Source organism: Hemitrygon akajei, chromosome 4 (assembly GCF_048418815.1).
Source record: "Hemitrygon akajei chromosome 4, sHemAka1.3, whole genome shotgun sequence".
Taxonomy (NCBI): Eukaryota; Metazoa; Chordata; class Chondrichthyes; order Myliobatiformes; family Dasyatidae; genus Hemitrygon; species Hemitrygon akajei.
The window spans coordinates 176,761,562-176,787,667 of record NC_133127.1 but is presented as its reverse complement, the minus strand read 5'-3'; the positions used below and the strand labels follow the sequence as shown (position 1 = coordinate 176,787,667).

General features: G+C 38.4%; 1 protein-coding gene across 1 annotated transcript in view; it reads left to right on the top strand.

The window, feature by feature from the left end:
- Positions 1 to 26,106, top strand: part of tmem131 (transmembrane protein 131) — a 194,419-nt gene that overhangs the window by 36,072 nt on the left and 132,241 nt on the right. Inside the window, exons 2-3 of the mRNA XM_073044097.1 lie at positions 1,958 to 2,019; positions 13,494 to 13,534. Of these exons, the coding sequence (XP_072900198.1) occupies positions 1,958 to 2,019; positions 13,494 to 13,534 (103 nt within the window). The remainder of the gene's footprint in view (positions 1 to 1,957; positions 2,020 to 13,493; positions 13,535 to 26,106) is intronic.

Sequence of the window (26,106 nt, the reverse complement as noted above, 5' to 3'; positions counted from 1 at the left end):
TAGAGTGAATATAAACTTTGCAAGCATGGGGTAATCACACTAAAACCCACCAAGTCCCTTTATCAGAAGGTTAACCAGGTAATTCTTGGTTTAAAGAGGTAATTGCAGAAAAAGACTATTCATAGTAATACACACAAAATGCTGGTGGAACTCAGTAGGTCAGGCAGCCTGTGTGGAGAGGAATAAACAGTCACTTCATGCCATTGATACTGCCTGACTTACTGAGTTTCTCCAGCATTTTGTGTGTGCGTGTTGCTCAGGATTTCCAACATTTGCAGAATCACTTGTTTATCATTTTAAGGTGGATGTAAGTTTAGCAGAGATATCAAGTAGGTATTTACAGTGATAAATGCTTGAACACATTAGGCGTGGTGTAGGGGCTGATACAATAGGGACTGTTACATAATCTGCCACATAGATATTAGAAAAATGGAGAGTTATGGACTATGAGGGAAGAGTAAGATTGATTGTGGAGTAAGTTTATGTGGGTTGGTACAACATTGTGGTTGAAGGGCGTGTATTAAGCTGTACTGTTCTGTGGTCTTCTAGAATAGTGAATAGGCTTGAGAGGCATGGTGGGTGTTTGCTTTGAACCATAGGATGTTCATTGAATTCTGTAGAAATGTTGTGGAGGGACCTGAAGCAAGCAGTTCGTGCAAGGAAGCCCACCAACGTACCAGAGTTGAAGCAGTTTAGTAAGGAGGAATGACCTAAAATTCCTCCAAGCTGATCACTAGTTCCTGGAAATGTTTGGTTAAAGTTATTGCTATACAAGGGGTTCACACAACAAATACATGTAATATTGGAACATTTTTCTCAAATAAACGAACAAGTATAATGTTTTTGTGTTATTTATTTAATTGGGTTCCCTTTATTTAATTTAAGGACTTGTGTGCAGACCTGATCACAATTTAGGTCATATTTCTGCAGAAATAGAGAAAATTCTACAGGGTTCACAAACTTTCTAGCAACACTGTTGTTGGAAGGAACAATTTTATTTGCATGCCATTCAGATAGACTGTTCTATACAGGAGCACATTGCGGTAGTACAAAAGAGGGAAAAGCTTATGGACAGCAATAAATGTAGTAAATAGATACATTACTTTTTTGCTTTTAAGGGTAATTGTACTTTTTCAAACAGAAAATTTGTGGTATTAAAAAACAACTTGAAGTTGAGTATTAATAAATTTTTAGTGGAAATTAATTTGCAGTTAGAATTTACCACAATTGTCACTGTAATTTTAGCCAGATTGTCACCAGAATTTGGTTTAACCGGTAAGAAATTAACCAAAAAATTTAATTTAAGCTCCTTTTTTATGTTTGCAAATTAACAACTGTGGAGTGAGTAAGATATTTTACGGAGCAGCTATTTTTTTCCTCTTTGAATATATAATTGTAGCAAGAGTTAATTTTTGCTGTTGAAAAGATCAATTGGGTAACCCTGGTTGTAGGTTATTGTGATTTCTGCAGGGAACAAAATCTGATGCAGTGAGTCTTTGCTGACATTAGCAGCCAATCCAGAATGTAAATGAGCAGATCTTGACATCAGAAATTGGACTATATTATGTCCAGACTGACCTTTGTTACCTCAGTGCAAGTATGTAGTTGTTTTGTTTTATAGCTACATCAATAGACTTTGCCCCGCTGTCCACCTCCTATAAATTATTGTGCAATATGTATTGCTAATAAAATATTTAATGTAAACATGGTTTAGTGAGACCCTTAAATTACAAATACCATCTATTATGACATCATTTGATGTAACAGCTCTAGCAGACTTCAAGCATGGGCAGGCATGATGAGCAACAGGCATACTATGTATCAGGCTGGGAAATGATTCTAGATTATTGTGATATCATCTTGGCAACTTGTACCTTGTTCTGCTATTGGTTTGTAGTGTTTCAAACCAAATGTACAAGAGTGAAAAAAGTATTGATAGTTCTTCTTCTCTTTTCAGCATTTATCCAACCAGAAAACATAATTGAAATACTACACTTTGGTGAAGGAGGCTTATTACAGGTATGTGATTACATATAGTTTTGCTATGTAAATGTATATAAATTATACCCGAATAAGATAAATTGCAAAATGTATGTGTTTTGTCCAGTAATTAAAAATAATTTTAAGAGTTTTTTGCAATCTTCCTTTGAAGATTGTGATTCTTAATTCTAGAAGGATATAGATGCTCAGATATTTAGAACAGCCAAGGTTAGGACTGATAGGTTTTTGATTACAATTAAAAGGATATTGGGTTCAATTGAAGAAATTGGGTAAATGTTCACCTCACCTGTGAATAGCAGAGCAAGACAAGAAGCAGTATGATCTATAACTTTTCTGTTTCTAATTAAAACTTAGTAATGGACGAATTAATTTTCATTGCTTAAAAATACTTGCTGCATTTATGAAATTTGCTTATCTGTTTCTGAGATCTCTATAACCTGAAAGTGTTGCTGGTCAGAAATAACCAAAGAGCTGTAATGGGAGATCAAGGAGGCTCAGGAAAAGTGGCTGCCATTCTGCCTCACTGACTGACTGAATCTGCTCAGCTCTACCCAGCACCCGATTGTTGGGAATGATGGGGAAAATTAAGGGAAGAAGTCACATGGAAATGCCCAATTCCTACCTGGCAGATGCTGTCTGCAAACCATCGTTATTTATTCTACTAGTTTCTCAGACACTTATTCATATGTTCATAGGTCAAGCATTCATAACCTGAGGGCAATCTGTAATCCCAGTTGTAATCAAAATACAAGGGGGACTATACCTCATGATTTGGCGGCTTTCCAGTGATATTACTCATTTTAGTATTTTCCCATTAACTTAAAGGAGATGCTTGTCATTGACAAGGCCAGCATTGAATAGTTATTCCTAATTTTCATTGCAATAGCTTTTTGAAGTGTTGCAATTATTGCACCGAAAATACTCCTTTGGGTAACAAGTTACAGAAATTGGAAGCATGACAGTTTAGTAATATATTTACAAAATTGGGATGGTGTAAACTGAAGGGGGAGCTTGCAGATAACATTGTACCCATGTGATTACATCATGGTCCTGGCTTTTGAGTTTAAAATGCACTTTAATAGTATTTGAAAATATTTGGCCTTTTCTGATGGTAAGAAGGGAAGGCATTCATTGTTTATGTTCTGTTGGCCAAGAAACGTTATAAATTTTGTTCTCTGTTCTAGTAACCTTGGCTTATGCTGTGTGCATACATCTACTGATGCTTCTGGACACATCATCAGTGATGTTCCTGGAATCATAGGGTGTTTCGGGTCTTACAACATCATACACCTTTCTCCAGGTGACCCAGCCGGGGCTGATCAGACCCCAGCTTGTGTCCAGATGGCTAGCTACACATGACTCCATGGCTCCCCTCTCCTGAGCCACAGCCATCTTGAGGCCCTCTCTGCCACATCCGTGATACTGCAGATGGCTCTCCTCTTCCTCTCTCCCTCGATGCCCAAATTGCTGTAGGCTCTGGCTAAGGAATGGGCTGCGAATCCCCTACAACCAACTTCCACTGGGAGACACCTCACTCTCCATCCAGCCTGCTGGCAGTTGCTGACCAGTCCTGCATACTTAGATAGCTTCCTTTCAAAGGCCTCTTCCAAGTGATCTTCCCATGGGACTGTCAGCTCAAGCATCACCACCTGCTTAGTAGACTCAGACACAAGGACAATATCTGGTCGCAGGGTGGTGGCTGCAATATGGTTGGAGAACCTCAGCTGCCTTTCGAGGTTCATCAACAGCTGCCAGTCTCTTGCAGAGGTCAGGATGCCTGCCGATGTTCTTTTGGCGGGTATCATCAGTAATAAATGAAAATATTGTGACTGTGCAAGCTTGAAATACTGCTCCCTTTTATATCTATACTGTGAATAGAATCATAATCACCAAGACAGAAGTTAAAGAACATTAGATTCACTTACAATGAAAGTTGATTTCAGTAGGTGTTGCAATAGACCCCAATTCCCATGTTTTATATTGAGGTTGTAATGTATTTAATTTTAATTGATTGTCAATGATGTAACACATAAGGTCTTGCATTTTTCAATACCTGCTTATTAGGGAATTTTTTTTAGATTTCATTTTATGCTGTGTAAATCTTTGATCTTGTTTCACCCAAATGTCAAAATCAAGAAATATTTCTGCATAAAATAAGCAATGTTTACAAAATTGCAAATATATACCAGCTATAAATTGAAAATCTGGTTATCCTGTCCAAAAAGGATCATGTTATTAAAAAGCAGCCTTTGCACATTTATCTATCTGTGATTTTTATAGTTTGGGTTTTTTTTCCCCAAAATGTGCACTTAAACATTAACAATGTGTGGCTTCTGAAGTTTAAACATGTTGCTAATGTATTGCTTGCTAAAAGGTATAGTTTTTCCTTAGCAAGCTATATTGGTTAATTTGTTCGCACTTTAATTTTCAATTTTTTCCTTTAACATGTGTGTGTGTCTGTGTATGTTTGTATCACTAACCAAATGTGTCATGCAGGACATTCAATAATAACATTACTGGATTTTAAGTGGAAATTGGAAGTTTTCTAAATATAGATTCTTCCATAGTCATTGATAAAGATCATTCAGCCCATAATCACTGCTGGATGTCAGTGCAATCCTATCAATCCCATCCCCTCACTATTTCCTTGATTCTTAAGACTACACACAGTCATAGAGTCATAAGACACTATAAGCACAGAAACAAGCCCTTTGGTCCATCTAGTACGTGCCTAACCATTAATATGCCTAGTCCCATCGACCTGCACCTAGAACTTGACTCTCCATATGCCTCCTATCCAAATTTCCCTTAAATGTTAAAATTGACCCACTACTTGTGTGGCATTTTGTTCCACACTCTCACCACCCTTAACCTCTCTGTTCGTAGTATCACGCAAACTCAGTGGAAAAAGCCTGCCTGCATTTACCCTATCAATTCCCTTTATAATTTAGTATACCTCTATCAAATCTTCCCTCAATTTTCTACATTCCAGGGAATAAATCCATAACCTTTTCAACTTTCCTTATGGTCACATGTCCATTATCATCCCGAGCTTCCAACTGCACATACTTTGGAATTAATAGTGCCGTGTTTTACATCTTTTTAATGGCAAAGGAGTAAAACAACTCATTAACACTACAGTTCTATAGAGTTCCAGAATATCATTTGACCTTGAACTTCTGCACTGTTAACAGTCAGCAACAGTCAGCGTTAGGTGTGTTGCTTTTTCTGAAAATGTGGTAAAGGTGCCCATTTCAAGCCAATAGACCCAAGCAAATACTCCATTAAAAAAAAAATTTAAGTTCTTGTAGTTCAGCAAATTAAACCAGCAGTAAATAGGTAAAGTTTATTCTGCTGTCTGAACACTTGGAAGTTCTAGTGTTTTAGCATATGGCTTATGAGGTGTTTCCCCTTGCTCCCTTTAAACTCTTGGCCCTGTAAAATTTATTATAATATTGGGTTAAGATCTTGTCAAAAGTGAGTTGCTGCATTAATAGAAACACACAATAATCTAGAAAATCTGGCACTCCAGCTTGACCAAGGTCCTATGGGGGCCAAGTTGAATAAATTTATTTCCCATAAGAGAACCTGCCTGAAATGTATGAGGTACCCAAAACTATTCAGAAAACTGATAGTTTGATATTGTGTTTAGGAATAGGAAAATAATAACCAATAAAACTTGCTGAGCAATTTTCAAAGAAAAACTAAGTCAATGCATCAAATGATTGACTAAAATAGCAGAGTACTTCATCCTTGGCTCAAGGCAGGGTGGGAATGTAGTTTCTGTGCCAATGGGCATTGAAACATTTGAAGTATCAAATACTGAACATATCAAAGTATTTTTTCTAGTTTCTTTGACAGTAATACCGTTGTACATTTTAACCAACATTTAGAACAGATGTTTTCTCAAGTATTCAGTCCAGACCAACAGATTTTGCAACAAGATGAAAAAGAATGAGGAACAATTTGATTTTAATTTTATTGAAAAGTGAACTGTGGTGTTACGTCATAAAGTTAAAATCTGGTGTTATGAAATATTTCTTGTGCAAACTTTTAAGAAATGTTCAGTCTGATGGAAATACAGAGGGCAGCTGCTGGGTTAATGACAGTTTAGTTAGATCAATTCCATCAGTCCATTATTTTCCTGTTTTCAGCAACCGGCTTTCTTTCAAATGGCCATCAACTCCCTTTTGATTGTATTTGTCACTTGCCTTGACAAATGGGTAACTTATTGTAGTTAAGCAACACACAAAATGCTGGAGGAACTTGACAGGCCAGGCAACGTCTATGGAAAAGAGTAAACAGTTGATGTTTCGGGCCAAGACCCTTCATCAGAACTGGAGAAAAAAAGATGAAGTTGGAGTAAGAAGCTCATTTCACCTGTAAGTCTTTTAGGGTCATCTATTGCATCTGGTGCTCTCGGTGTGCCCTCCTGTTTATCAGTGAGACCTAATGTAGATTGGGAGATCACTTCACCAAGCACTTATGCTCCATCTGTCAGAAAAAGCGGGATCTCCCAGTGGCCATCTGTTTTAACTCTGCTTCCCATTTCGACATGTCAGTCCATAGCCTCCTGTACTGCCGCAATGAGGATACACTTAGGTTGGAAGAGCAACACCTTGTATTCCATCTGGGTAGCCTCCAACCTGATGATATGAATATTGGTTTCTCAAACTTCTGGTAATGCCCCCACACCCCTCACCCTCCACTATTCCCCATTCGCCTCTCTCACCTTATCTCCATACCTACCTGCCCATCACCACCTTTGAGTGCTCCTCCACCCTTCCCTTTCTTCCATGGCCTTCTATCCACTCTTGCAGATACCCCCTTTTCCAGCCCCTATCTTTTTTACCAGTCAACTTCCCAGCTCTTTACTTCACCCCTCCCCTCCCAGTATCACCTTTCACCTTATTGGCCTGAAATGTTGACTGTTTACTCTTTTCCATAGATGCTGCGTGGCCTGCTGAGTTCCTCCAGCACTGTGTGTGTGTGTGTGTGTGTGTGTGTGTGTGTGTGTGTGTCTTGGATTTCCAGCAACTGCAGATTTTGTCTTGTTTGTGAATTTACAGTAGCTAATTAATTTGCCAGCTTGTCTTGGGATATTGAAAGAAGCCAGAGCACTTTGCAGAAACTCAAGCAGACACTGAGAGAACATGCGAACTTGACCAGCATCTGGATTTCAGAGGTTGTGAAGGAAATGGTATTTTTGTTATCCTATAGCAAACTTGGGAAGTTAGCTTGCAGGCTAAATTGTATTTTAATGTGACAAAATCTTGAAGTGGAGGAAGTTCAAGTAACTAGAAAATGTTTTTGGAGACAGATTTCTGGTTACTTGTCCTTCCCTATTGGCAAGAGCAGTAAAGTGAGAACTTTTCGTAAAAAGGAAATTGCTATATTTCTGATGCTTGTAGAAATACGTGGGGGGTAGATTTTAAGGATAGAATATTGCTATTCGTTGCTTAATACATCGAAAAAAATTAAGATTGAATCAGTGGATTTAAGCCAGTGTTCATCCATATTGAATCACACTTGGTTAATATTTTAATTCAACTCGTGCAGTTGATTTGACTACCAATAAGATAAAGTAAAATATTCATGTGTTTGCCTTTGGCCTTAAATGCCCTCCCATACACAGCTGGCATGTGCAAGAGCAGAATGCACAATTAGGGTTTTTTTCAAGGTTTGTTAGGATATGTGACAAATATTAATATTGGTCTACATGCTGTACTGAATTTTTAAAATTGATCTCTTAGCATTTAAACCTGTCTATTGCGAGAACATGGGAGAGTCGTAAAGATATAGAAAAATACAGCACAGAAATAGGCCCTTCACCACTTCAGTCCTTGCTGAACCATCGACTAGCACCTGGGTCTTGGCCCTCCATACCCCTACCAGCCATTTACATATCCAGCTCTTAAGCATTGAAATCAAGTTTGCATGCACCACTTTCACTGGCAGCTTGTTCCACACTCTCTCAACCCTCTGAGTGAAGAAGTTTCCCCTCGTGTTCCCCTTAAACTTTTCATTTTTTCAGCCTTAACCCATGACCTCTAGTAGGCCCACCTAACCTCAATGGAGAAAGCCTGCTTGCATTTACCCTATGTATACACCTCATAATTTTGTAGACATCTATCAAATGTCCCCTCATTCTTCTAATTTCTAGGAAATAAAGTCCTAACCTATTCAGTCTTTTCTTCTAACTCAGGCCCTCAGACCCGGCAACATCCTTGTAAATTTTCTCTGTAGTCTTTCAACCTTATTTACATCTTTCCTGTAGGTAGGTGACCAAAACTGCACACAATACTCCAGATTAGGCATCACCAATGTGTTGTAAGGCTTCAACATTACATCCCATTTCCTGTGCTCAATACTTTGATTTATGAAGGCCACTGTGTCAAAAGCTTTGACAATCGTATCTACCTGTGATGTCACTTTCAATGAATTATAGACCTGTATTTAGATCCCTTTGTTTTACAGCACTCTTCTGTCCTACAGTTCACTGTGTAAGACCTACCCAAGTTGGTCCTACTGAAGTTTATCACCTTGTACTTGTCTGCATTAAATTCCATCTGCCATTTTTCAGCTCATTTTTCCAGCTGGTCAAGATCTCACTGTGAGTTCTGATAGTTTTCCTTGCTGTCCACTGCACCAGGAATCTTGGTGGTATCTGCAGATTTGCTGATCCAGTTAACCACATTATCATCCAAATCATTGATGTACATGACAAACAATAACAGACTCCGCACTGATCCCTACGGCATTCCACTAGTTACAGGCCTTCAGTCAGAGAGGCAATTATCTAACTGAACAGTAAAACCAAACTGGTCTGTGGTGTTGCAGAAATGGGCTCACTAGTATTATATAGTAAAGCAAAATATTGTGGATTCTGGGAATCTTTAACTTGAATTATTAGAATGGTGAACAAAATATAATGACTGTTTCATTGAAATTAAAAAGAAACTAATCCTTGGATATATTTGGTTAAAGGAGAGCTTTCAGAGAGAAGAATTAATATTTTGGGTTACCAATCCTAAATGTCAGTCAATCTGAATTAGCTCTTTGTCCCAAGGCTGTTTCACCTGTAGAGTATATGCATTTCTGTATTCTATTCCAGAATTAACAGTATTTTGCTTTTGCCCAGCCAAATGTTTTCCTCTCCACAATATTTATTTTACATATCTGCAAAAGTTGTATTCCTGGTTGGCTGATAAATATTCATGATTCTCTTACCTCTATGATATCATCTCGGAGGCAATTGAGTACCAATGATATATTGTGGTACTCACGTACTGTACAGATTTATCAGATAGGGTTAGTAGACGCCCTTCCCTCATTGGCACTCTATTTATTTAGTTTATGGCAGTTCATTGTAGATGCCAACCAGACGGTGAATTTATCAGCTTTGTATGGTGTAATAGCTCGCAGTTGGCAAGTCTAGTTGTCTGTATGCTTCTGTGACTTGAACATGCTGATGCTTTTAAGTGTTAAAATAGGAAAAAGAAAAGTGATTCAATGGGTTAAAAGCCTGATTTGTGAGAATTCACTGTTGAATGTATGGAATAAGTCATGAGCTGACTAGCTTTTGCTCAATTATGTCAATTCATGCATGCAACCATATACTTATGTTACATTTTATATTTGTATCATATTTTATATGGCAGAAATAAAATTCAAAGCCCTCAGTCCAGTCCTCTTGTGAAGTAGTCTCGATTGGGAGACTGGGTTATATGAGAGTTGAAAAAAAATCATAGGAAATGAGAGTAGACCCAGGAGATTGTGTCTTTGAACTTGGTGCCAAATTTATTAACATTATGGCTGGTTGTCATCAACTTTATCATCTCTTGATTTCCTCATCTCCAAATCTCACGAAATGGAAATAGGAAGTAGCCAGACCCCAAGCTTTCTCAGTATCACTATTAAACTGTAATCAAGGTTACTGTTATTCTGCCTAACCTCATTATCCTTTGATTTCTGAATTCCAAACATCAATTTGCACAATTTAATAATCAAAGTTGTACTCAAATGTAGGGATAGAGAATTTCAAGGAATCACAATGTTCTGAGCTTTCTTATTGTGCTATTAAAAAGCTGAGCCCTTAAGTTGAGACTGTAACCTGCTGCCTAAGTTATTGCCTTACAGAAACATTACCTTTCCTAGCCCACCTCCCCTGCTGAATGCTTGATGCCCAGGAATATACCCTGTCAAGTATTGTATCATCACCTCAAAAACAAGTATTTTTATACTCATTCACTAGGATAATCTTCCTCAATTTGCAAAACAACCCATTCTACTTTGCATTTTTAGGGCAAATACATTTTCCCTATGGGGAATAAATGTTAGAATTTTAGGTTTGGCTTCTACTAAGACCACAATCATTGCAGCAAAACAACTTTTAACAAACTGGAGTTTGAATACAGCAGATAAACAGCTACTAAGTTTTCCTAATTGATTTCTCTATCTGCTTATTAACTTTCAGTGGTGTGCATGGAAGTCATAAAGGTCTCTGTGACTATCGGTATTTCCCAGTCTCTCACTTTTCAAAATATTTTGTTTGTCACTTTGATCTTCCAAAATGCAGTCTTTAAATTTTTACCAGATTGTTTTCTACCAGTCATTTTATCTGTTTGCCCATTAATCTATCTTTCTGTGACCTGCTTTCCTATCTAGCTTTGTACTACAAGCAAGTTTGTATATATTGTACACTCAGGTGACATTTGTACAATATACAGACAGGTATCCTAGCAAGGATCATTGCAATTCTCTGCTTGTTAGTTAACCACCTGTTAGTTAACAATTTGTTGATCCCACAAGTGTACTCTCCATGCATACCTGCAAGTTCTCCACAATTGTTTTTTTTCCCCAAAGACTAGTTCCATTCATAATTCTTTTTCCGATCACATCTGTGTCCTGTGATTTGTTAACTACTTGCTGTCAGCTCCATCATGGGCACTAGTTACACCAGCATCTAGGACATCTTCAAGGAGTGATACCTCAAAAGGTGGCATCTATCATTAAGAACCTCTATCACCCAGGGCATGCCCTCTTCTCATTACTGCCTTCAGGGAGGAGGCCCAGGAGCCTAAAGGCACACACAATGATTTAGGGTTAGCTTTTTTCCCGTCATGAGATCTCTGAATGGACATTGAACCCATGTACACTACCTTATACTTTTTTAATCTCTTTTTTTGCACTACTTATTTAATTTAATTTTTAAAAAAATATTCTTAATGGTAAATGTTTTTATTATGTTTTGCAATGCACTGCTACTGCATAACAACAAATTTCACAAAATATGCTAGTGATATTAAACCTGATTCTGAATGTGAAATTATTTGCTAATTTTAAGTCAGCAGAGGGGAATTTAAGAATTCAGGAATGTCAGATATTTATTGTCTCATTTGAAACAGTAGGATATAAGCTATTCTATTAGATCCTGTGTAACTTGTTGGCTTTTTGTCTCATTGATTCCTCCAGTGCCACTTCTTCATTAATTTGTTGTTCATCATTCTCTAACCCTGTGGTTCCCCATTATTTCTAGGAATATTTTAAAATTTCCATAATGTGATGTATAAGCTATTTGTTATCATTCCTGATAAACATGTTCTTATTTCTGCTTTGATTTTGCTGACTTTGCCTGAGAGGCACCCATGTTTTCCCTTGACTATTCCATTTTTGGATATAAAAATTTGGGAGACTTGATACCGCTGACCAATACTATGCATTCTCTTTCCGTCTAAAAATTCCATAGCTGAATTCTAGAATCATACCAGACCTCAGACTTGTTGCTCTTAAGACATAAAAATATTTATCATTTGCAAACTAATTTTAATAAAATTGGAGCGGACATTTATGCACACAATATTGGAATTGAAATAAAGAATTGCTGGAGGGCAATAAGCCAATTAGTATCTATGCTGCATATGGGAGTGATTTCAATACATTAATCTCTCCAGGATTTTTGTATATTGCAGTAAATATTAAAAGCTTTGTGTATGAATATGCAGTGAGAGTACAGTTTCTAATTGCTCTAATTTTTCAGTGGTGGGGATAAAGCAGAGTCCTGGAGCTGGGATGGAGAGGGAGGAGGATGGGGTGACCCTCTTAGCGGAGATAGGTTGAGAGATAAGAGCGGGGTGATTGGTTTATTATTGTCATGTGTTCAAAGGTTAATTTTATTATCAAAGTATGTATGCAGAATGCAACTGAGATTTGTCTTCTCCAAATGGCCCTACAATACAGAAAACCATAAAAGTAGTTGAAAGACGTGCCTCCTGCACAAAAAGAGAAAGAAACAAAAGCTCGCAAACCCCAAACCGTTCTTACCTCTCCCTTGCACAAGAACTAACAGATCAGCCACATGGAGAAACAACAAGAACATCAAACCCCAAGCCTCTGACCCACCATCGGCAACAAGAAAGAATGGGCGAGAACACAAAATAAAAAGAACTGAAAGAGTCCAATCCATAAACCTCAGTATTTCAATAACTTCTCAGAGTATCGGGACCCAGTGGCCCCTCTGAATACACTTGCTTTCCTCCTCATTTGCCTCGATGTTTCAACCTTCCTCAACACTTTAAATGGTGAGAAATGTAGTCTGTTGTGGCCCTTCGTCTCGTCTCTGAGATTCTAATAGTAGTTCATGCTCGCATTTCTCTCGGTTTCTGTGTATTGGATACTGTGAAAATCTTCTTGTTTGCATGCAATCCAGACAGCTCACTTCATACAGAAGAAAAATTGGGGAAGCACAAAAGGAAAGACTGTAGAATACACGGTTAGGGTTGTGGAAAAAGTGCAGCACAGGTGGACAAAGGGAAACCTGAAGGTCGAAGGTCTTGGGTTGGCTTGTCTAGAAGTTAGAGGCCTAATGTCTGAGTCTGAAGAGTTGGGTTAAGGACGGGAGGCAGCTTTTCCTGGGCTAGATTCTTGTGTGTGTACGTATGAGGGTGGAAAAAGAAAGGAGCTTATTTTGCTGTTGTCTTGTTTTCATTTGTTGTTGTTGCTGCTGCTGATGTTGTTCTGAACATTCTGGATATGCTAGATTGGTGCCAGAATGTATGGCGATGCTTGTGGGTTCCTTTCCTCTCCCCCCCCCCCCCCCCCCACCCCCGGCATATGCTTGGGTATATTGGTTATGAGTGCAAGCATTGCATTCATTCCGTTGTATGTTTCAATGTATATGTGGTAAATGTATTTGAATCTGAGTTGGTAGGTACAGTTTCAAGAAGTAGTTATTAGCTAAATATTAACAACTACTTCTGGGCAAGATTCTATCTCTCTCATCAGTGTTTCTCCTGGCAACCTGACCAATGAATAAATTTTTAGTCAGGTGCTGTGCACTTAACCAAGATCCCAGTGAAGTGTGTAACTGAATTAATTACAGCATATTTTATTTTCTGTTATTGTTTAGTACTAATTTGCTAATAAGTTGTAGAGGTGGTATAATTTCTGTAACCATACCTTGAACCATTGAGTGTATTTTTATGTATTCACAGGCGGAGTCTGACATGGGCCTCAGTTCATATCAACAGAAATTGTAAGTATTTTTACCAGATGTTGGAAAACTGTGTTGAAACTTAGACTTTTTATTTGGATACTTTTTTAAAAAAAACCTGTTCATGCAATGAGTAATGGAGTTTTTCTTTGGGCTTTGGATGTTTTAAAAATAGTCAAAACAAGATTTAAACCTGACAAAGGAATGGAAAGCAATTTTGTAATCAGCTCTGTATTTGCATTAAAAATGGCCAGGCAACAAGTGAAAACCTGCTCAACGTTGAGTAACAAGTAACCAAGAAATTGGTACTTTTTTACATTCTACTTGGTCTTGTTCTAAAATTCAACCTTTTTGGACAAATTTAAGAGTTTTATTGGAACAAATTATTGGAATACAACTTCCACATAATCCAATATTACTTTTACTAGGTGATATTGAAGGGATAAAACCGATATCCAAATTGAATAAATATCAGAAAGAATTTATAAAAATTGCATTGGCAGTAGCCAAAAAAGCTATTGCAGTTACTTGGAAATCGGATACATATTTAAGTATAGATCGTTGGAAGAAAGAAATTTATGGCTGTATTCCACTTGAAAAAATTACTTATAATTTAAGAGATAAATATGAAACATTTTTGAAAATTTGGCGCCCTTATTTACAAAAGATAGGATTAAATATATAGGTGCTCCGAAGATGAAATAATTGGTTACTTGGGGAAAGAAAGAAATATATATACTAAAGTTATTACGAACTCCATGGAGCATGTGGGGATCTTCCAATATCCAGGCATTCCTTTTTTCTTTCTTTCTTTCTTCTTTTTTTCTATAGGGGTGTTAGGGGGGAGGGGTTAAGGGGAGGGGGATGGGTAACACATATTTTCTTTTTCACACACTTTTATTCTGTAACTATTTGAAAACACAATAAAAAAAGTTTAAAAAAAACATTGAGTAACACAAACTGTCAATCGCATTTCTCAGTGTTCTGTATTCCAGGCTCCTCTAATTCTGAGTTCAGTGGCCTTTGGGAGAATTACTGCCATGACCCTGCACTCTCCCACCTCCACCACAACTTGCACACTGCTTCCCCTTCACACTGAATTTACTCTTCCACTGTATGCTGATTGATAATTCTACGTCTCAACCTGTACTCACCACTGACCTAATTATCTTAATCTGTTCCATCACTTTGATTTCATCAATATTTGTTTCATTTTTATCTGATGTCTTCATACAGTTTAGCTTTCTTCCCTTTTTATATTTCTAGAACTAAGCTTTTGAGCAATTTCCATCTTCTCCAATCCTTGTTCTTTTATAACTTCTTCCATTGTTTCTGTACTGATGATGGCACATTCTAATCTTTAGAAACTTTTGTACAGATAATTCCCTTCCATTGAGATTCATTGGTCCTTGTTCATTCCATTTTCTTTCTCCCCATTATTAGATAAGTCATCATTTACTATTTCCAGATCTTTCAGAGCTATTTGGCCAAATATTACCCTTCAACCTTCTGAAAGAACTATCTCCTGGAAAAAAAAAAGTCCCTACATCACCATTGTACTTTATTCTTTTACTCCAGTGCCTTGTTTTACCAGACTTGGGTGCTTTTCCTTATTTAAAATGCTGGAAGAGCTCAGCAGGCCAGGCAGCATCTGTGGAAAAGAGTAAACAGTTGACATTTCAGGCTGAGACCCTTCATTAGGACCCTTGACTTTCTGACCTCTTCCCATCACCCTGATGAAGTAGGTATTTACATATATCAGTTTCCAATTGAAATGCTGTTTAATATGCTTTCCTTGGACTTGAAGACCAAGTACTGGTCTACATGTGACATTGAACTGCAGGTCCCCTATCATTTTTATTCTCTGCATCCTTTCCTTTAATAAAGGTCATACTATGTTTGCAGAGCAGTGTCTTGTTTGATCAGTATCTGTTGCAGCCATCCAGACTTGGCACTTTGAGGAGATTTTGCTCATCCCCGTGTACTAACTCCAGACTATTTCTCCCAATATTTCCATTTGTCATGAATTGTGCCTCTTAAACATTCTTTAGCATCTCCCATCTTCCACCATTTTCATTTTCTTCTTCCTCTTCTTGCCTCTAAGATTGTCCAATTTGGATGATCTGAAGCAGAAGTGATGCCTGACATTTAGAATTATTGGGATTTTGTTTTCAGTCCTTCCATCCTTGTGCTCTAAACACCATGGTACATGGTTTCAGAAGTTACGATTGAAGCAAACAGTATCACAAGTTAAGCCATAGTTCTTTGGTAACAGTTGAGGAGAATTAATGATAATATTCTCTAACTTGAAATGAATGCCACATTTTGAGGAAAACAGTAGTGCAATGTCAAAGAAGTGGACTGATTTGCAACGATGTAAATCTTCAAGGGATATGAGAACAAGGATTCAGAATGATGTGTGATATGTGTTCTTGACCCTAATAGATCTAATTTCATAGAATTCATAATGTGAAGCTATGGCGGAGGTGTGATGAAGTATTGCTTTAGTCACAAGAATTTGTCTAAATTGCATATCTATTTAAGTCTTGTGAAGGAAATCAACAGCACCAAAATATTAATTTCCATGAGGCTGAGAAAATCCTATATCTTGTACATAGTCGTCTGAATTGAGCTGCTGAATGTCGAATTGGCATAGAATTGTGCTGCTGACAACTGGTGATGGGCATCCTTGGCTTTATTCAAACTTATGATGTAATGACACTGCAAGTACTCCCACTTTGCATTCTCTGCTTCCTGTTGAAATACAAAATAATCTGTTTTCAGTTACATTGGCTGCCCTGTTTTGAGCCTCAGCCTGAGGATGTCCTTGTGAGTGTTGGTCCTACGGTCTCTTTGTGTTCCCAGAATTTTGCTGCTGATTGATTGAAGTGGGACCATATTGATGGTCCAGTCCAAGTCATTTTGATCTTGTTGCATTTGGAGCATTGAGTGTCATAGTATAACTCTATTTCTCAATTTGTGTGGCATCCAACTTGTATTACTCAGCCAGTCAGGTGTAGTGAAGCCTGGAATTGATCGCTCCTTTGTTTACCACAGGGGTCTTGCGCTAGGTTTAATCACTTGTATTGCCCTATTTTAATCCAGGTATTTATTTCTCTCCTAAAATGGACCAACTGTTGCTCATCTCAGTGCAACCAGATGACCTATCTTGCTTCAAATTTATTAGGTCTCTGAGATCTTGGGTCTTAGTAAGGCGAACCAGTTTCCCAATTTTAAAGGTTAATATATTGGGGGATATTGTGTTTAATCTTATGCTGGACTGGTTCCAGATTTGAGTTGCATTTATTTTATATTGCCTTAATCACCATTTACAGTTTCTCTAGATAATCCATAATTCAGAATCTCAGGATCACTCAATACTGAAGATTTGCTCCTTTGATGAAGTCATTGTAAATCTCACTGCTTATTCTTTTCAATGTTCACAGACCATTAACTATCATTGTATGTGACTCTAATCAAGCAGAATACACTGTCTACTCTTGGACAGCTTTAAACCCTCTGACTACCACTGCAGCACACATGCATATTGCATTGATTGACATTTCTGAGCACTCCAGCGAAATAGTTTGTGATGCGCCTTTTGGCCCAGAACTATGACCCAGCTGCTGCCGTGACTTGTGTCTGAGCTGAATGTGGCATCAACTTTTCTGAACAGGGAAGCTACTATAGCTTGTAGATGTTCCTTGAGGTGGTAAGCAGTCATAATTCGTTGTTGCGTGGGCAGTGTTATACTTTTTACTGGTGTAGCCAGCTGACGCCAAGGTTTTCTCTCTTCCCCCCCCCCCCCCGCCCCCCAAGGCCTGAATGTTCAGAAGTTGGAAATGAATAAAAAATAGTGTATGGAAGAGGATCGCAGAAGCAGTTGTGATGTGAGAGTGAGCAGGTGTGGGAAGAGCTGCTGCTAGCTGGCCTCATTAACTCAGTTTGTGAGCAAGTGAATCTAATCAGCACTCCGGACTCTGCTTGACTCGGGCCCTGATAGTGAAAGGTCAGATGGTTGGGGAGCAGTCCTGCAGATATACCCTGTTCTGTTCCCATTGGCAGAAGATGCCTGTGCAAGTCCTCAATAACCAGTAATTTAGTCTGCCAGTCTCCAAAATGCTTGTTTGAATGTCAGGTGTTGGAAATCTGGGAGGACCTGTACATGTTAACAATTTTCCCTCTTGTGTTTTTTTAAAAAAAAAAGGATTGATATTGGTACTTCAACTTACCTTACTGACAAATTAATGATGGAGTTGAAGACCCATATTCAAGTTTTCTGATCACATCATTAATCATGATGGATTGACATTTCTATACGTTAATAGAACAAGTGATTGAGCTCCAATTTTGCTCAGTGTGTGCAGTATGTGTAATCATACATTTGGACCTTTTTATTAAAAAAAGTACTTAATAGTCATGAAAACTGGAAAAAGTGAGGGCTCATAGAATATTCAACACTATGAATAGAAGCTGAACATAAATGAAGTTTAATTGAGCAGGTTTTTACTTAGAGAACCAGAGTAAAAGGAAGTAGTATTTCCGCTTTAGCTGAATTGTCTTAAATGTACAAAAGCTGATAACAAACAGGGCTCTATTCCCTAAAATAGAACATAGAGTATTGAACATTACTTTAAGAGCTAGATGTAGAAGATTTAAGAGTGAATCCATAATTAATGGAGGCTAATTGAGGAAATTCTGTTAGTTGGAGGTTTTCATCTCTATTGCTTAAAAATTAAACTGATTTTTCAGAACTGTGAAGCGTGCTGGCATTTGGGACATCCTAATGTTAACAGATTAACTTGTTAGATTTGAATCTGAGGGATTTTAATTAATTAAGATACAAGAAGCAGAAATGGGTTATTCAGCCACTCATCTTCAATCTACGATTCAATACCTTCATCTTTTATCTCAGTGCCATATCCCTGTACTAATTGCCTTACTACTCAAAATCCATTGATCTCTCAAGTTATCCAGGTTCTCCCCAGCTTACAGTGTAACTTGTGTGCAGGCTGTACACGCTTGTGTTTGGGAGACTACTGGGATAGATTTGCATGCTGCTACCGGGCTACATGATTCTTTTACCGTGTGGGAACTCTGTTTGAGGCCACACTTCCAACTGGTGAACAGTCTGCGTTATGAACAGTTCACAGGAATGGACCCTGCTGTAACCTGAGGGGTCCTGTCCCCAGCAACTGAGATTACACAGCTGCCTTGCATAGAAAGTTCCATAGATTTAATGGATTCCTAACAGATTAAACTGGGTAATCTTGACAAAAACTAGGATATAAGTACCTCAATCAGAGTTTAGAAAGGAAATGCCGCATATTCGATTACTACTTAATCTGTCTTGGTGAAAAATAATTTTCCCTCTTAGTGAGATTATCAATGAATGATCTGGCTCATAAAGTGACACTATCAGTATAAGGGTTAAAACTGGATAACTGATAAGTTGCAGATGACACGAGATTTCATCGTGGTTGTATAGGTTCTGATGTGAATCACATACCTCAATTTTCTATATTTTCATTAATTGTGTTCTGTTCAAAGCTAAATTTCAAGAACTTGGCCAAATTCTAAAGCAGAATGGTGATTTTTTAAAAAATTGTGAACAACCATAGTTCCGCATCCAAATTTGGCCAAGTTATTGATTTCAATTTTCTGATTGTTTTCAATCTTCTCCAATCTCTTGCCCATTAAATGCTATCCCTACCTGAAATTTAGGTTCTAATTGCACTGAAAGTTGGCATCAATGCTTTTGGCAACCCCTTGGAGTAGAGAATGACTTGCTTTTATTCTAGTTCTGAGTTGGTTGAAGTGTTTTGGAAGCTTTGTTCCTTAATGTTTTCCATCCATCTGTGAAGACATGAACATTGGTTTGACTGTCCTGTGTATTGAAGGATTTTATGGCAACAGTATTAGAGCTTCTCTAGTGCTTGGGTGATTCCTCTAGATCAAGCCTCCAAAGCATAATGGAGGGCAGATGCTTGAATGCCATGAGCTTTGTGCGGGTTTTGAGACTAGATCACTCCCTCAGTTAGCTGGAAGTCAGGAGTGACTTTTGTTATAAATATCTGCTTTGCTTCCTAGGTGCCTCCTAAGAAGGTAAGTGATCCATACTTTGCAATCTTGAAGCAGATCTTATTTGTCAGGAGAATGTGTGGTGCTGAGGTAGATATTCGGATAAGAATCCTGAAGAAGGATCTCGGTCCACTAAGTCAACTGTTTATTCTTTTCATTGATAGTGCCCGATCTGCTGAGTTTCTCCAGCAGTTTGTGAGAATTTAGGTTTCCAGCACCTGCAGATGTTCTTGTTTCAGATGTATAATGTAAGACCTATCTATCCCTTTATATGTGCTTGCGAGAGAGGTGATTGGCTGTTCAGATTTGATATTATGTACGTACATTGTCTCAGCATTGTCATTTAAAGGCCAGAATTGGGATCTTCATTTCATTAAAACCGTAAGGCAAAGGAGCAGAATTAGGCCATTTATCCCAATCTGGACCAGAGACAATGAAGACTGAGGTTTCTTATCTATCCTGTAGATTAGCTCCTCTCAACCAGAAAGTTTTCTGGAGCTAGGGCAGTGCTGTGAAGAGGATGAGTAAGAATTAACATAGTTTTGTTCAATCCTGCACTCTACTGGGATTAAGTCGGTGGTGGATCTGCTGGTTAAAATCACAGTTCATGTCATTATGTAACAGATATAAAAGGTAGTGCCCCTGAATTTTTATTGTATGGTGAAGATGTCCACTGTACTTGTTGAGAGACACAATCTCCTATTAGAACTTTAGTTAGCTCCTTGGCCAGTGAAAGGAGGTAGATGCAGAGGATCCTTGTGATGACATGGTAGACTGTAGGGAGTCACCCCCCCCCCCATAAAAATTATTGCTTTTGAAAGTATTTTGAAGATGGGGACTTTTTAAAAAAATATTTGTGACGTGTGATATTTCTAAGATCCCCTGACATATTTTCTTCCTTGATGATGAAGCGTGGATTTTCTTCCATGAGTGTAATCTACCACCTTTCAATGTGCTTTAGGTACTATCTGCTCCAGAAGTCTTGATCAACTTTTGAATGATTTTTTTTTAGGCAAAGAATCTATGGTTGTAGTGAATAATGAACTATTGGAGATTCGAGGATACTCATGACAAGGAAGGAGTCTCATTTTGGAAGTTTTTCGAAGTACTCCTAGCATGTGCTCTGACTCAGTCCTTAAGTGTTCTTTTCTTCTAGGCTGTTCTAGCCTGTCAATAGGGACACATTTTTATTGGCCGACATTGCAAGTGATTCCCACAAAACAGCTGCCAAGGTAGTAGAAATTTCCCTTTCTGAATTCACAAATCTCTACCAAAATTTTAATATGGAATAAAATCTGCTCTTGCAGTACTGATGCAGAGGAAAAAAAAGTATAGTTTATGTAAATGTGTTTCTTGATACATGATTTGGTTTTGTTATGAAACATCTGGAATGGGCAGCTTTATAGGAATGCAAGTCCTCTCCCTGCCCCCACACATTAATAAAGTGATGCAAGGGTTACTGCTTATCATCTTCATTTGCTAACAGGTTATCTAATGTAGCCCTTTTATGGTGCCACTGAAGTCTGAATAAATTATGGAAATATTATTCCTGAGCATGTAATATAGTATTATGGAATCTTGAGTATGTTTTACAAAAGTACAAAACTTGTAGGATAGATATATTTACTAAGTACCATAAAATTCTTTCCATTTTAGAGGAAGTTAATGTTCTCCTTGGAATTTTCAGCCTAATTTCAACTAAATATAAGATTTTTTTTGTTTGAGTTATGTAATCTCGCATATGCATTCATGCTTTGGAAATAGATCCGCGTCTTGTAGTTAAATATTTATAATATGCTGTTATACATAAAGCAGTTCTTTTTTTTCCAGGCCTCTGAACATAGGGTCAAACTACTTTATTTAATTCTTTTATTATGAATTCCCAAATTCCTGAAGTGTTTCATCAGCCCAAATTTCTCTTCCCTATAGAACAATACAGCACAGTACAGGCCCTTCGGCCCACAATGTTGTTCCGACCCTTAAACCCTGCCTGCCATATAATCCCCCAATTCCTCCATATACCTGTCTAGTAGTCTCTTAAATTTCACTAGTGTATCTGCCTCCACCACTGACTCCCACGCACCAACCACTCTCTGAGTAAAAAAAAAACCTTCCTCTAATATCCTCCTTGAACTTTCCACCCCTTACCTTAAAGCCATGTCCTCTTGTATTGAGCAGTGGTGCCCTGGGGAAAAGGCGCTGGCTGTCCACTCTATCTATTCCTCTTAATATCTTGTATACCTCTTTCATGTCTCCTCTCATCCTCCTCCTCTCCAGAGAGTAAAGCCCTAGCTCTCTTAATCTCTGATCATAATGCACATTCTCTAAACCAGGCAGCATCCTGGTAAATCTCCTCTGTACCCTTTCCAAAGCTTCCACATCCTTCCTATAGTGAGGCGACCAGAACTGGACACAGTACTCCAAGTGTGGCCTAACCAGAGATCTATAGAGCTGCATCTTTTACCCTGCGAGCCTTAAACTCTATCCCTCAACTTATGAACGTTAACACTCCATAAGCTTTCTTAACTACCCTATCTACCTGTGAGGCAACTTTCAGGGATCTGTGGATATGTATCCCCAGATCTCTCTGCTCCTCCACCCTACCAAGTATGGCATTTACTTTGTACTCTGCCTTTGCGTTTGTCCTTCCAAAGTGTACCATCTCACACTTCTCTGGGTTGAGCTCCATCTGCCACTTCTCAGCCCACTTCTGCATCCTATCAATTTCTCTCTGCAATCTTGGACTATCCACAACACCACCAACCTTTGTGTCGTCTGCAAACTTGCCAACCCACCCTCTACCCCCACATCCAGGTTGTTAATAAAAATCACGAAAAGTAGAGGTCCCAGAACCGATCCTTGTGGGACACCACTAGTCACAACCCTCCAATCTGAATGTACTCTCTCCACCACAACCCTCTGCTTTCTGCAGGCAAGCCAATTCTGAATCCACCTGGCCAAACTTCCCTGGATCCCTTGCCTTCTGATTTTCTGAGTAAGCCTACCGTGTGGTACTATTTTGCCATAATATTTCAAACAGTTTGTTGCTTTTGGAAATAGTGTTGCAATTTTTGTTAGAAGGCACCTTTTTGTTTTGGGATCCATTTTAAACCATCCAAGGGATGATTTAAAGTACAGGTCCTCCTCAGAATATAGGAGGATTCCATTCCTGAGAACTTGTCATGATCTCAAACAAGAGAGCATCTGCAGATGCTGGAAATCCAAGCAACACACAAAATGGTGGAGGGACTTAGCAGGCCAGGCAGCATCTATGGAAAAGAATACAGTCAACAGTCCAGGCCCAAAACATCTACTGTACTCTTTTCCGTAGATGCTGCCTGGCCTGCTGAGTTTCTCCAGTATTTTGTGTGTGTAACTTTTCATGATTGGAGCAGTTTGTAAGTGGGAAATATCACCACCCAGCAGTAGATTTAAATAAAAACATAAGCCAACCAAAGAAATTTGTAGTTAAACCAGGACTTTTAACCCCAATGTTAAGTTTTCTGTGCAAAACGAAATGGTATTGTTGTATGGAAACTATTATCCATGCTTAGTCCTTTATTCAATACAGAGCACACAAATTACTGTTTGTTTCTTTCATATGAAAGAATGTGAAACATATATTGTGGTTCCAACATCACACCGGAGCCATGAGTTCCAGCATAGCAGAAGATTTATGCAGTCTTGCAGAAGCTGGTCTCACAAACACTAGATATTATGTCCAGACTGTACACGTCAGATATTCATGATGATGGCATCTGTCTGTCTCAATAGAGTTTTACAAGCCTGGGTGGAACTTGTGGTGATTGTGGAGTACCCAGTCGCAAGATCTCCCTCTCAGCCTCCCTGGTGTAGTACAAAGGAAAGTGAAGGAATACGTTTGGCTGCAGGAGCTGCCAAAAGGATGTTCAGTGATGTCCAGCCTCCTCAGGGGTCCCGTTGCAGATTTTCTGTCGGGGTTTATTCTCATAGCCTTCGTCTCTCCCGAGGCTCCCCACAAGGCAGTGGATTATTTACCCATACCTGGGGATCAGATGTTCATAACCTGGGGAAAATTTTATGCAACTTGTTTGAAAATACTGCTGCCATGCTTGTGCTGGTAGCAGTGCTAATATCTTCAGGTTTGCATTGGAAATAATGCTAATCAAGAGATTCTATGACATTATAAAGGCTGACTAGATTATTATAACACTGGATAGTAATGAATGTGGAAGGACTAAGGGTGAAATAATAGTTTATTTGGATTCAATACAATAACCTGTATTGTTCACAGAGGGTGCCAGAGGGTTTACAAATGAGATAAGAAGCAAAAGAACAATTAGGTAAGCACAATGAAGTTAAATAAAATTGAAAAGAAGGATTTGCAAATAATAATAAAATCTGCATAGTAATAAGTAAGGGATGCACAAGTTAAATTAGAAAATAACTGTATTGGTAAAGCATAACGATTACACAGCTTTTCATGTCTGTGTCTGTACTTGCCAGAGAATCTTGCAAATTTGCCTTGATCTTTACAAAAGAGATCTAAGAGTATAAAGAGAAAAGTTAATATGAAGTGAGTAAACATACAGAACAGAGCCTGCGCAAGGTGGAGTGCTAACTGGTCTCTTAGATCAGTTCTGTTTCTTATCATGCACGCAAACACATGCACACATGACAGCGCTGTGTGGCTTGGAGAGCTTATCTGTAGCCATTTGTTTAAAATTGGTTTTTGTGTCAGTGTCCAGTTGTGATATCCAACAAGGGATTAAATGGAAAACGTTGGCTGGGTGTTGTGTGTTACTCTGGCTTTGGTTATAAGTTGGCTTGTGATGTTTTAAGATGATTGCATCCACCAATAGGAAGTATACAAGTATATAGGCTTTAGTACATTTTCCATGCATTATTTCTAATTTATCTAGACGCTGGTGATGGAATGTGAAGAAGGTGGGGCCTTGTATGGGCCTGTTCTGTGCATGTTTGGTTTTTGTTTCAAGTTCCCTTTACTGCAGCAATATTTACTGCAGTGATGATAAACAATCAGGAATTTGGTGAATGTTGTTGGGACAAGGGAACACTATCCTGTGCATTGACTCCATTTTTGCATCAGGCCATGGTCGTATATTGGTCTAGTGTGAGGGAAGGAACTAACAGGAATATGGCTTGGATTTGAAGTGTCTACAAGTATGAGTGCCAAATCAAACTAGATTTTGGTATTCTATGTGATGGTTTGCAGTTTATTAGAATACCTAAAATGCATGGGATGGATATCACTGCTTTTGAAAAGCTGGTACAGATTAGTTAGCAAAAAAAGCTGTGGCCAGGTTCAACTGGGTTTTATTTTCTTGAGCTAATGCCAACTATGTAATTGGTTTCACATAGGTTGTAATTGTTTCACAGTTTGTGCTAGTGTCGTCGTTGCTCTGTCTTTGCATTAATATGAAATTGGAAGTAAATTATAAATCTGAGGATGCCACATGATCAGTTGTAGTTAATGCAAAACAATATTAAAGTACAAGAAATCATTAAGAATTCTGGATGTGTGCTTGGCAAATCATTTTCAATACAAGGATGAGTTGGTTCCCTGTCATAGAAAGAATGACAAAATGAGAAGAAGGTAGGGCCTTGATTGGGCCTGGTCTGTCTCCTTTTGAGTTGTGTGTTGAGCCGAAATATGGTAGTTGTAAACGATCTAGGGATAGACGATTGCTAAAGACGGAATTAGTGTTAAGATAGGTCGTTTTGACTCTTCAGATCTATGTCAGCTCTCAGCAATCCCATTCCTCCAATATTTTCCCTGTAATCTATTTCCTCACATCTGTCAGTTTACCCCTGATTTTACTATTTATCTGCACACTTGGATCAATTGACAATGCCCAGTTAACTTGTCAACGACATATCTTCTGGATGCGAGAGGAAGCCCAAACTCACAGGAGGTGGGGGGATCCTACATGATCATGGGAAGAGCATGCAAACTCCACACGATTAGCACTCAATATCAGGATTAAACTCAACTCACTGGAGCTCTCTGTGCTATTGTGCCACTCATTTATGTTATCCAAGGTGGGCAATCAATGCAGCCATTCCAAGTTGTATGTTGCAATTGAATCCAAAAGGGAAGTATAGCTCTTTTAGTAGGGAATGGAAGGGAAATGGTGTTACGGTGATTTTATGTTCAGCTTTTAAAGATCAAGTATTGTGAAATATTGAAATATTTTAAATCACAAGAATGTAAAATGCCCTACACATTTTAAGTCTTCTCAGCAGGTTCACAACTATTTTGATGCTTGCCAGATCACAATAGCTGCAAAATTAGTCATCATACCACTCTGAAATAAAGTTATTGTTTACTGATAAGTGGCTAACGATGATTGGTTGATTTGATGGGATGTTCCTCCGGTTGTAATCTTGTACCTGGACACACCTTGGTACAGAAGGGGAGGTATTTCAGCTGTTTTAATTGCAGTGCAAGAAAAATATGATAATAGATGACATGTAGTACACCACAAAGCAGTAATTTAACCTAGTGGTTTTGTTGGCACTTTAGATTGAGC